The sequence below is a fragment of the Toxotes jaculatrix genome, chromosome 21 (genome assembly GCF_017976425.1).
Source record: "Toxotes jaculatrix isolate fToxJac2 chromosome 21, fToxJac2.pri, whole genome shotgun sequence".
In the NCBI taxonomy this organism is placed as follows: Eukaryota; Metazoa; Chordata; class Actinopteri; family Toxotidae; genus Toxotes; species Toxotes jaculatrix.
In genome coordinates, this window is record NC_054414.1 from 14,373,527 (window position 1) to 14,386,050 (window position 12,524).

The 12,524-nt window shown below is 40.7% G+C and overlaps 1 protein-coding gene across 3 annotated transcripts in view; it reads right to left on the reverse strand.

Moving 5' to 3' along the window:
• Positions 1-8,365: 8,365 nt before the first annotated feature.
• The window catches only part of LOC121201280 (carbohydrate sulfotransferase 15-like), a 31,511-nt gene continuing 27,352 nt past the window's right edge, over positions 8,366-12,524 (reverse strand). For 2 of the 3 annotated variants that reach the window (XM_041067044.1, XM_041067045.1), the window contains 4 exons: positions 11,956-12,112; positions 11,186-11,342; positions 9,931-10,078; positions 8,968-9,280 (listed from right to left, as the gene is read on the reverse strand). In XM_041067044.1, the coding sequence (XP_040922978.1) occupies positions 9,081-9,280; positions 9,931-10,078; positions 11,186-11,342; positions 11,956-12,112 (662 nt within the window). In that variant the 3' untranslated portion in view covers positions 8,968-9,080. The other variant, XR_005896623.1, reaches the window with a different exon arrangement.

The window sequence follows — 12,524 nt, forward strand, 5'->3', positions numbered from 1 at the left end:
CGGCTGGCACAATCTTTCGCCAGCTAGGCAGGCATTTGCTGTTCGCCCACTCCCCATCTAGACTACACCCATCCTAAACTGTCTGGGAAGGAGAACGAGGGAGGAAACGGAAGGAGGGATGAAATGAAGGCAGCCAGGCGTACTATAAGATTTTACCACATGAAATATCCTCCCTCCCTTCACACCTTAAAACAACTGCAAGTCTCAGAGTTGCCGTTAATTGAGCATGTATCAAAAAAAAAAAAAAAAATCAATGCATGCTCCATTAACAAAGTATTATAGTTGTTGTTAATGTTGTTGAAGTTACTTAGACATGGTCAGCATTTCTTAAACCTAAACTTGCTGCCTGAAACAGCCAGAATGTTTCATTAAAATACCTGCTATGGTCTGACACAGATGGATCAAACAGCTGCTTATCAGGCTGTGGAGCAGAGCACCTTGAGGCAGGCATGTTGTGACAATAGCTGTCTTTCTCAGTGAAGAACACCAAAGGTAGGACAGTGATGGCTCCTGTCTCTCTCCATAATCTCTTATAGGGAGAAAATCCGCAGCTGAATTCTCATTAATTGGACGTCAGTGCCCAGAGTGACAGGTTATAGGCTCGGTGGCAAATACCTCCCTGCAGCTGCTTTGGCACCTTGTAATTGATGAAAAGGGGGGACTGGCTCAAGATACATGATCTGAGGGTGGAAAGAGCAGTGTAAAATGGTATTGTATTGTTCAGCAAGAAATGACAAGGCCAACCTTTCCCTGATGAACAACTCACAGTTCATGATAATGATGACGATCACACACTGACTGGACTCTGCTTTTTAAACTTAACAGAAATTAAAGTTGGTAATGAACCCAGAGTGGCTTAAAAATGTGAAGCTTTTTGCTTTTTGCATGAGGGGAGAATCGGATTAATGTGTGTGATTCCACACATCACATCCATCAAATGCAACCTTGAGTGTGTCAAACGGGCTTGTGGCCAATAATGGTAATAAATTCTGAGTTCATTGAGGACAAACAGGTCTGCTCGTGGTTGACGAGAACCAACCCACCGTGTCTTATTTATTTATTTATTTACCAGTCCTCCAAAATGTAATATGACACTTTTATGGATCCAAAACATGGCATATTACAACCCTGGATTTACCACTTTAAAGCACGTGCATTTCATTACGGGTGGATCTCAACTGCTGGCATTATTTATATTATGCAAAAATCCACAAATCTCTGTTTTCACACAAGGATGGCATTGGTGCTGTCAGTGTTTGAATTTAAAGTTTGGTGCTATGTAAATTTGAGTGACATGGACAAGGAAGAAATACAGCAGTGCCAGCTGCACTGCTCTTCCTAGATTTTATGTTTGATATTCCACCAAAAACAATGGCTGTGGTCAACACGCAGTTTCACAGATAGTTCTTGTAATCCAGCTTTTATATTTGGAACATTGTGGATTTTTAAACAAACAATAAAGATATTTCTGCATAGTTCAGGTTGTATACCCTTCCAAATTTGTTGCTGTGAACATTTGTGATCACTGTATAATCAGAGAAGAAGGTAAAAGGCTGGTGTTTGATCTCACTGTATTTCTCCTGTGTCCATGGAAACTGTGTGAAATGTGGCGATGGTCAATTTGCTCGACCGGCACACACGCAGAGCGGCATGCTTTGAGTCTTGAAGTTTGTGTCAGATTATGTTTTCATGGTATCCTTCTTGGAACTCAGAAACCCTAACCTGTTTTCCAGTCAAATAAAAGATGCAAGCCATTTTTTATTGGTTTGATTATAGTCAACAGATCCAGCGCTATAACTTGATTAAGGTAGCAAGATTGCATCACATAACAGGTGTTGGTATTTCCTTGTTGGTGTCTAATGCTCAAGCTGTGGTTTTAGCAGATGTTTTGTGAAGAAAGGCTAAGACCAGATGTTAAACTTCTCGCTTATTCTCTTTTATTTGATTTGAAACAGGTTCAGCTGTTCCAGTTTCATTTGATTTTGTTTTTGTGGACATCTCATACCTGATCCTGATAAGTACACCACAGTGAGATGTTTTTCTTTCTTCTGGTTTTGTAATGACCACATACAGAATCAAAGCAGTGTCAAATCTGACATTTTTGTTAAATTACATTTCTTGAACCATTTCTGCTAAAAAGAGAAAAAATCCCATAGTACCGCCAGTGATGAATTATGAGACTGAGACAGTGTTTGAGTTGTGTGAAGTGGGACTTATGAATGCATGGATATTCAAAGAGGCCACCGGCCTAAAGCTATAGCTTGTGCAAAATGCTAATGGAGATGAAGAAGAAGAAGAAGAATTTTGTACTTTAATGCATGAAGCCAGTTGATCTTACTGGAATGGAACTCAACACCTATTCCCAAATATTCTACATGTTTAAGCCGCTATATTTACTAGTTTTTTAAGGCAGCTGACCCACTATACACCACCTGCTCAGCACCAAACGGTAGACAGGCAAAGTTAGCAACCAGCCAATGCACATAGTGGAGAATTTAGCAGCTAAGGAGCCAGAAACATGACTCCTCATTGATGCTAATAGGTGTGCAATCAAGCCACAGTTTACTAGCAAGTTTGCCATGTCAGTATAAGAGTTGATAATATTTCAGTCTTGCAATTACAGCTTGTTTCAGCTGCCCCCAAGTGGCCACAAAAAATCTGTAATTGTAGGTTTTTGAGTCCAAATATTTCTGACTTGAACTCAATTATCTGTGAAAGCTACTTTTATAAAATTTTTAAAGCAAATGTTTTCGCTGGTATGTGAGTAATAACTTGTCAAAAGTGCAGAGTGAGCTTTTCATTCAGGCCAGTTAAGACATCTGTGTTTTACGCTTGCTACAACCTACCTCTGTGGTTTCCTACTTCTGCACTGGCTCCGTCAAGTTATAACAGTATTTTATGATCCCTGCAGAAACTATTACATTTATCATGGTCTCACAATTTTGGACACTATATTATTGTTTGTGGTTTGGAGAGGTTGTTGAGAATGTCTCCCCTTTGGAGACCTTTGGGTGATGAAAAGGCTTTTTATCTCTTTATCACACACTTAGACCTCAAGCCGCTCAGTAATAATATCAGTTTTAACACGATGGCCTGGATCCCAATGCATTTCAGCACGGCCGCCCTCTGTTTCCTCAACTGAAATCGCTCCCTTCCTGAACACCTGTGTTTCTAATTCTTTGTCCACATTCACCGTGGCTCGGGGACAGGTTTCAGTTGGATGTGACCAAAACAGGCCAGATGTTCACATCTAATAACAGTGACAGTTTTTAATTTGAATGGCAAGTGATTCATGATCATGATCTTTTTTTTTTTTTTTTTTTTTTTTTTGCATATGAGCACGATCAAATGTAATAAAAGCTGATGCAATATTTAGCTGTTGCACATTCTTCATTTCAGGGTTGTTTTTTTGCTGCAGAAACTCTTACATTTCCTGTATTGTCTCCTGGGAATTAGAAATCATTTTCTAGGACTCTGACACACTGATGACAAAATGGAAAAAGCTTTCAATCTCTAAAACAAAAAGGATTTCTTCAATACATCATCAAGATTTGATAATACAGCGGTGTTGAGGGAAGCAATGGTCCCACGTTCTACGGGCACCCTGAAGGACATCTGGAAGTTTTGCTGCTTTAAGAAGCTGGTCCGCCCAAGCACAGATGTAACCACATTAGAATTCTGTACTGTCCATGTTGTGAAATGCTTGGCTGGAGTCTGAGGTGAGAGCTAATGCAGAGCAATGACCCTGGATCCGTTGAACCTTGCTGAACAATGACAAAACTGCATGGGCACAAAAGGCCTGGGAGGAGAGAAAAAACAAAGGAGAGACATCTGTTTAAGCATATCCTCCGTTGTTAAGGGTCTGATTATTAAAAAAAAAAAAAAAAATAGCTAGCTGAGTCAACACATTCAGCCACATGGAGAGTTGCCAACATAAACAAAACTATTAGGACAAATAATTAGGATACAAATGCACGAAAAGGAGTTCTTGAGGTTTAAGACATTGCAAAAGCTCAACTTTGGAGGTACAGCCTACAGAAATGTGGAGGGCAGTCAGTAATCACTAGCTTTGCCAAGGACCATTTCGATTTCTGCAATATGTGTCAAAAAGAGATAAAACTGCATAGCACTGTATATCACAAACAGATGTTTTGGGCTGATCCTTTAATGTCCCACAAATGTTAGGAAAGAGAGCTGAATAGGATTTGCAGGACTCTTCAGTTTAATATCCTCTGCGTACACTTGGATTACTGTGTGCACTGTAAAAGAGAACAATTTCTACATTACTGGTGACAAATCTCACCCAATAAAGATTACACTTTTTTTTTTTTTATAAAGATCTGTTTATTTCCTGCATTCCTTGCTTGCTCCATCATCAGTGGGCATGACTGGGCTTCACACGGCCTCTTCAAACGTTACTGGCAAAGTATCAGCGCACTCAATCAACATGATGGATTGCAAATGTTTGTTCCATAAACTTGTTTATTCAGATCTTCCTTTCTTGTTATCTCAAGAAATTCTCCATTAATCATTGACAACAGCGGGACACAGAGCTGTGATTCAAAAGAGGGTTTTTCATTTTCAAATCAGATCGCTTGAAAGGATCACAAGAGAGTTATGAGCTGGAGACGTAGCAATTGTCACTTTGTTGGTGGTCTGGACAGCATATTCTACCCTGACTGTGATGGTCAAAGGCCTTAAACTTGGGACATAACTTAAGAAAGAGGCCAGTAACAAATGTCCCTATCATTAAGTCCCGTACCACAATGGAATTTCATTAAAGTTTCATTTGACAGAGGGCTAAAGTGGGATGAGAGGGAGGAGCAGAGGAGTTAAGACAGACTTGATGAAGAGGGAAAAGAAAAGTGGTGGGAAAGACAGCAGAGAGAGAGAGAGCTAAAGCCCTTGCTTCAAAGCTTATCCAAAGTGACAGAGGAGAAATGGACCTGGGGAGAAAGTTTCTCTTGACCACATCCAGCATCCAGTTGTGAAATCCTATAAATGTGTCCTGAAACGGCCTGCCTCCATGTTACAGGTTCAGGGACTCCATCGTCATGCTGCTGGCATCTAGAGGTCTTCTCTTCCTTCAAACAAAGAGGATCCATATAGCAACAAGGATAACAGAGCAGTTACTCCTCTTATTCAGAGAGGAGGTGGCAGTAGCTCAGAGCTGCTCCTGTAATCTTCATATCATAGGTGCCATTAGAGCAATTACTCCTGTTTAAACAGACTGTGACCCAGTTACAGCTCATGAAGTGAGAATTAAATTGCATGCTTAGAAGACACTTACACTTTAGTTTTTATGCACTCATCTACTTGCAGATAATTCTTTTTTTTTTTTAATTCCTGGATTGTAAAAATACACAATAGGTTTAATTTGCTGTTTCTGACCTCTGGAGTTTCTGAGGTATCGTATCAAGTCTGATAAAAGTAAAATGAGTGAACAAATAGGAGCCTGTTCAGGTGGACACCTGCAGCTACACTCACACGTGACAAACTCTTGCACCGTATATCTAACGCACCTTCACAGGGAGGCGGTCTATTTAAAACGCCGGTGCTCTGCCATTTCTGTTGGTCTTCTTCATTAAGGTTGCTAAATAGGCAAATCTGCTAAAACGTATCATTTTATAAGCATGCATGCCTGTTACATGTAACATCGGGGGGCCAAACATGTAACATCGGGGCGGATTTCAAGGAGATATAATTGGTTCTGTTGCTCCCTGGTGCTGCTACTCCTGCCACCATTCAAGGATTCACGCATGGGTGCTGTCAGCTGTTCGCTAGCTCCCCGAACCAAACTCCACTTTAATTTTGAGGCTTTTTGGAAGGATGCCTTGTTGCTGAGATGACGGCAATCGCTTCCTTCTTTCTGCAAGGTAAGTCTATGCTGATAATGCTAACATGGCTATGTTACTGGGTGACTTGAACGCCTGGGCTCTGTTCAGTTTTTCTGTCTTTGGTTTGCCTCTTTACTAAACTAGACGGCTCACACTGCTGGATGCTGACTTGCTGTCCCTCACATTTCCTCGCTGCTGTTTGTCATCTCATTACCACCAGTTCTTGCTTTCACATTGCTGCCATACTTATGTGAAGTATTTTCATTGGTGGGCTATTAATTATGGATGAATTTGCATACTTGTCCTGGCTGAACTGGTTGGGTTTTGATTGTTGTTTGGCACATTGCATTGCGTTATTGTTGTGCTGTTGATTTATGGTGATGAATACTGATGTTTATGCATTATTGTTGTTGTGCTGAATTGTTTTGCTTCATATTTCCCACTTGGTTGTTGCCTTATTTTTTTGGTGGTTTTCTGTTGGCTCACTGTAGTAAAGGATAATATTGTGTACTAGCTTTAGGGATGTTAACATGAATATTATGTTTTGAAGTCCAAGCATATCATTATTTCCCCTTAATACAGGCTTCATGGGAAACTCCACATGCCTTTTGTCATATGTAGGAGGTCATATTCACATGTTCTGCACACACTTCATGCTCAGCTAAGTAGAGATACCTCAAATCAAAATTAGGTGATATGACGATTTTCTTTACCACTGATGTCGTAATTCAGTCTGTCGAACTGCTGTTTTATTGATTACACTGCTGCTTCATTAATAACTTTAAGTTTCTTTCCAGATATCATATATGAGTGCATGTTGCTGCACATGAGATGCATTGCTGGGTTTACATTTATCCACTTAACTTCAGTAGATAGTTTTTTGGGGGTGTAATGCTTTTGAGTGGCCGTGACACTGAGGCCAGTGCCCAGTCTGCACACTGAGGGTGTTCACCAGATAGTTGGCTTCATTCCCTCACAGTCTGAGGCCCTCTTTACTCTGCTATGCTGCTCCTGCCCTGCTCTGTTGCAAACTCTGCTGCGGCTACTGCTGCAGCATTTCATAAGCTCCACCTACACCACAGCATCCACCTGTAGGCTCTGAGACTACGGTCCCCTAGGGGTGATGTTTATTATCATCACTCCACAGTTTGTGCTGTGCAGAGCCTGGTGTATCCTTGTGGGAAGTGATGATGCCAAATATCAACTCTGTATTACCATTTTAAATCTGTTCCACTTGAACTGGTTGACTGAATTACTATTTAGTCCAGCAGACAGCTAGAATACTGCCAGCATCTGAAAAAACACTGTCATTTCCTATGACATGTTGTAATTTTGGCATACTGACACCAAAATTAAACACAGAGGCAATGCAAAGAAATGTGAAATAGCGGGATCTTTGGCTAAATATGTGTTTCGAAAAGTCTCCGGGGTTTTCTCAGCAGCAGTGTTTGTCCAGTTTCCTGTCAGTCACTGTATTCTGATACAGCACAGACCAGGATGAAAGGAGCTTTGATAATATTTGTGAATTCCAAGGAAATTGAAGTTGGTTGGAGGCTCTCATTGAAATGGAACCTCTTCAGCCAGCCAGATGGACCGTCCAACTCCAAACAAAATATGCAAATGATTTGCAGTCTTGCAGACTGTCTTGGTTTCAGCAAGAGGGACGTAGTCAAAGCTGCTGGCGTTTTGGAGATTGTGCAGTGAAAGAGTTGTATTCCCTTTTGAAAACAGCAACAAGAAGAATGGCTCTCATGTTGTTCAATAAATCTGTGTGATTGCAGGCTTCCTTTAATTATGAAAGGAGGTTTTCCTGTGGTATTTGGGTCAGTTTGTCTTCATGTGTAGTTTGGAGAGGAAGACTTAGGGGCTGCCAGAAAAGAGAAGCATGACTATTGACAGGTGAATCTTTCCTCCCTTCTCCTTTTTCTATAATTGATGTGCCTTAAAGCACATCAGGTCATCTGGATGTTGTAGAAGCTGGAGAAATATTCTTACTTTATTATTACAGAAAATTACTAGATGCCTAAAGTCCAAGTTGCAGCTGTGTATTCTTAAGTACTGTCTGCCCCCTGGTGTAGAGAATGGGTATGTCCCAGCTTCATCACCCTCATTTAAATAGTTCAGTAGTGTCAGACACATGTTTGTAAACACATGGAATTGCTGCTGATTTGTTCTGGGGTGTCTTTCATCCCTGTGGGTAGGTGTCTCTGTCTAATGTGTGCAATAGTCTTTTGAATTAATTTACCAGCTTTAAAAGGCTTCAAATCCAATCTCAAATATTTGAATTCTGCTTGTTACCAATTGGTAATTGTGGGGAAATTATTATGAAGGCATGATGAGAGTCATTACAGGGCTGCCTGTCAGCAAAATGACTCACTCAACTGTCAAAAAACAAACAAACAAAAAGAAACCACAAACCTAAACATCAGTTAGTTTCCCTTAATCTTCAGTAATCTCCCTTTTTAATATCTTGAAACTCGCACAGCAGGTTAGCATTTGAAGACAGCATTTATCCCATTTGAGATCTGTAATTTTGGCATTTGATATGTTACTATTGACATCAGCAGCAACTGAGGCAATTTTACAGTTGTAACTACATGTATTTCCCAGTAGAGGGTGGTGGTGTTTCACTGACCATTTGAGCTCTGAACACAGACTTTGCCATTCAGCTCATTCTCACTATAAGAAACTTTCAGTGTGTCTGAATTACGATCAAGGCACAATGTAAGTCTTGCATATATGGTTTGTTGGATAAAAAGAACAAGGTCCCATCTTTTCAGTTCTCTGTGAGGCGGACTATCTTTTAATTGATCAAAACAAGCTTCAAAATACAACACATAACTCTTTTTTCTTATATTTTTTAATTGACTAATTCTGTACACCTGGTCACAAAAAAAAGAAAAACAATCAAGGCCTGCCAACATCTCATTCTCTCTTGTGCCTCTCTTTTTCTTTCTCTCTCTCTCTCTCTCTCTCTCTCTCTCTCTCTCTCTCTCTCACACTCACACACACACACACACACACACACTCAAAATCCCCACACTCTTGTGCTATTTTCAATCTTTGATTCATCTCTGGTTTTATAACTTAAAAAATAATTTAAATAAAAAACATTGATTTTTTTTTTCATGGGCACTTGAAAGAGAGATGAAACTCAAATGAGGGGCTGGCTGATACATCAGTGGTGTTTTTTTTTTTATCTTTTTTTCTTTTTTACTAAATTAAAAGGGAGAGATGGTTTGCTCAGAGTTTAGAGTTATTCTCCCAGAGGAAGGAGTCATTCTGCAGCACTTTGGCCAATTTCTTGTTGAATGGCATGTAAAAATCCCGCAGGATCTCTTTAGTAATGGGCAGCATGGGTCCGAGGTTCTTGTCAGCTGGCCTCCTGGTGTTTGATGCTGGGCTTCTTGTGATCTCTGACTCTATTTCCTTTGTTAGTGGCCCTGTGAAATACAAAAAAAAAGACTTCTATCACATCCCGCCTTTCTTGGCCGTTTCAGATTTGGCCACAGTCCTAAACAAATGGAAACAAATGCAGCAAAGGACACTGAAATGTCAGTATGTATCAGCAGTGCTCTGAGCAGAAGATTTGGTGCTCTGGGAGGTGATCACACCTTGCCAGCTCTTTGAAGAGCTAAGTATGAGCCGTGGGGCAGTTAGACTGTGGGATGAAGCGGAGGAACTGAACTAAAGGGGTGTGCAGACTACAGGTCAAAACTGTATTTGACTGTTGCACATATACACTGGCCTGTTCAGTCTACAGTGTTTCTAAAGCAGTAGTTGCACCACTCCACAGAAATGGAGAAAAAAAAAAACATAGTTCTTTTTTCCAGTTAACTTAGAAACACAATGCAAAGCAACTGAGCTTTCAACTTCTGAAATCTGTCTATCTCACTGTGTGAAACTGTTTCAACAAATGAATATTTTTATACACCAGTACATTTAATTAGTATCTGTTTTAGATCATTAAATCCCTACTGTCTTTGAAATTAATTTAACATTACATATCTCTAGTTGTCTTTAGTGATTCCTGTTGTATTATCTTGATCAGAGTACAGTGAAGATCATATGTTGGGATGCGTTGGTCACTCACCCAGGGTAAGGAACTCAAAGACTTTGTGCATTGTGTATTTTCTATTAGAGGCATGGTCTTCCAACCTCAGGACCAGAATCTGTTCCCTGCTGAAGACGGTCAGCCAGTCTTTTAAGTACACAATGTACAGGCCAACTTGCAATCTGACCTGAGGACACAAAACAAAAGAATCAATGAGAGGTAATCGAGCTCTGTTCAAGAAACTTCCCCCTGTGCTGAGGGATATAGTGGTGCATGCATCGTTAAACTTCTTTAAAGAGATGATGAAACAATGATCTTTCACCCCGTTATTATTATTTACATCATTAAAAACAATCTTTAGTTGCAGCCGAAAAAAATGAATTAACCACTGATCTTTTGTGAGATTTCACCGGAACATTTGCATTAACCTAATTGTTGCTGAAATGGATGTTTACTCTCATGTGACAGTTTGTTTCAGAGCAATACCTTGTTACTGGGAAAGGAATTATCTCTGTGTCCTTTCACCTCTTTAACAAAAATGAAAAGCCTTTGAAAATAAACCTTTACAAGCCAAGTAGCTCTTCTTTTGTTAAATCAATTTGGTATAACAGTGAAGGTCAGTCATGTTCTCATGCTCGTGTTTATTCGTCTGTTCTCGACGGACTCTGATCTGAGCTCTAAAACTTTTATCGAGGAGCCACAGGCATGAGAGACTGCTGTAAGGACAGCTGTAATGCTTTTCACATGGTTTAATAATTCTGAGGAGATATTAGTGGATGGACATTTAGGCCAGCGGCAGAGAGTAAGCATGCTCCCAGAGGGCTGTAAAGCTTGTCAGTGGCAGTTGGAGAGGAGGACTTCTGAATACAAGGCAACCTGGAGGGGGAGCCAAAAGAGGACGGGCCAGACTCCTCCTCCCACTCTCAGCCAGTCTGCCTCAAGGCACTGTGGGAAAAGCTGGCCAGGGGCCCAACACTGGGGCCCTGCACTGGCTGACACTAAGACTCGGGCTGTTTTGTGAGTAAAGAGGAAGCTGGTAAACTAGGTTTTCTAGTACAAAGAGAGGCTGTAGACGCTGCAATCCTCAGTGGTTCAACAGTGTTGCCAATTCCTTTCATAAAGTCGGTCCTGCGAGCTTTAGCGTGTGCTAATGAAGTGTGGATTTCACTCCATCTGTCTTTTTTCTCTCCGTTTCTATTTCTTTCTTCCCACCAGCTTATACGCTGGTCACTAAATGCCTTATTCTTTTTTAGCTCAGCTTGTGAGACAAAAGCAGGAGGGAGGGTACACTCACTGGCATGGCATTGTTGACAGTAGTGTTGTACACACAGGAGCGCATTGTGTACTCTGTAAGGCACCCCTCAAATAACTGCAGTGACTCTGACACCTTCTCGTGGAAATCCTCTGCAGACTTATTGGCAATACCAAAGTAAAGGTAGTCAGAGTATAGCCTGCAAGACAACAGAGATGTTCTGTAAACAACTTTGAATATGAGGCGGACAATAAAATTTATTGGATAATAATAAAACAAGGGACAAACTTTTGGCAAGGATTATCTTAATGATGTCAGCCTGTATGAAAAAAGGAATGCTGGAGACACATGAACCCTATAGTTGAGCCTGAGGTGTTAGACAGTGAGGAGATGCCTAGGTTGTAAACAAGTCTCGCAAAATAAAAATTAATTTTCCCTAGAATTGCTTTAGGGAAAGGTTGTACAGACTGTGATTTGACAGACAAAGGCAATTATAGGGAGCATGTTCAGACATTTTCTGAAGTGAAAATCAACATTAACAGCATAAAGTAATCCCAGTTTAAACAGAATGCCTCGCAGGCATTCAGCGCTAAGCCCTCCACGCGTCTGATAAAGGCGTCATATTGAAACTTATGTGACAGCCAGACTGGGTAAAGGGCGGCACATCTTATGCGACCACAGGTCCTCTGTTGCCTATAAACTGGGAAAGTATCTGTCTGTATCTGCAGCATAAACAGCCATGATGGGGGCACAGAGGTGGCAGTGTGCGTGTCAGAACTGTATCTGTATCGTTGTAAACGGATTACTCCCACCTTTCCACTGGGTCCCTGAGCATAATGATGAAGCGGGCATTAGGCTGCAGGGCGTGAACAAAGTCCTGGATAAGGAAGGGAGGCTCTCCCTCTGTGGTGTTGTCGTAGAAATACACCCAGGCGTTGTTATCCCACATGGTGGACGCGCTGGCTTCTCCTGCAAAATAAGCCCGCAGTAGTTCAAAGAGAAGCATACACACAGACCATCATACACATACAATTACGCAGTCATGCAGAAACAAAACAAAACACACGTACAAACATTTTTGTTTATAGTTTTTCCTCATTCCTGCACTGCATTTGATCTGTGTAGTTGAACGTATGCAAGGCTCATTGTTTTTCACCAAATATGATTTCAAAGCACTAGATTTGTTTAAACTGTTATTTTCTTATTCGACTAATTGTTTAAGTCATTTTTCAAGCAAAAATGCCCAATATTTCATGCCTGCAGCTTCTCAAGTGTGAGGATTTGTAGCTTTCTCTGTTTCAGATTATTGGAAATGGAATATCTTTGAGTTTTGGACTGTTGGTCAGACAAAAGCTATTTCAAGATGCCACTTTGAGCTCTG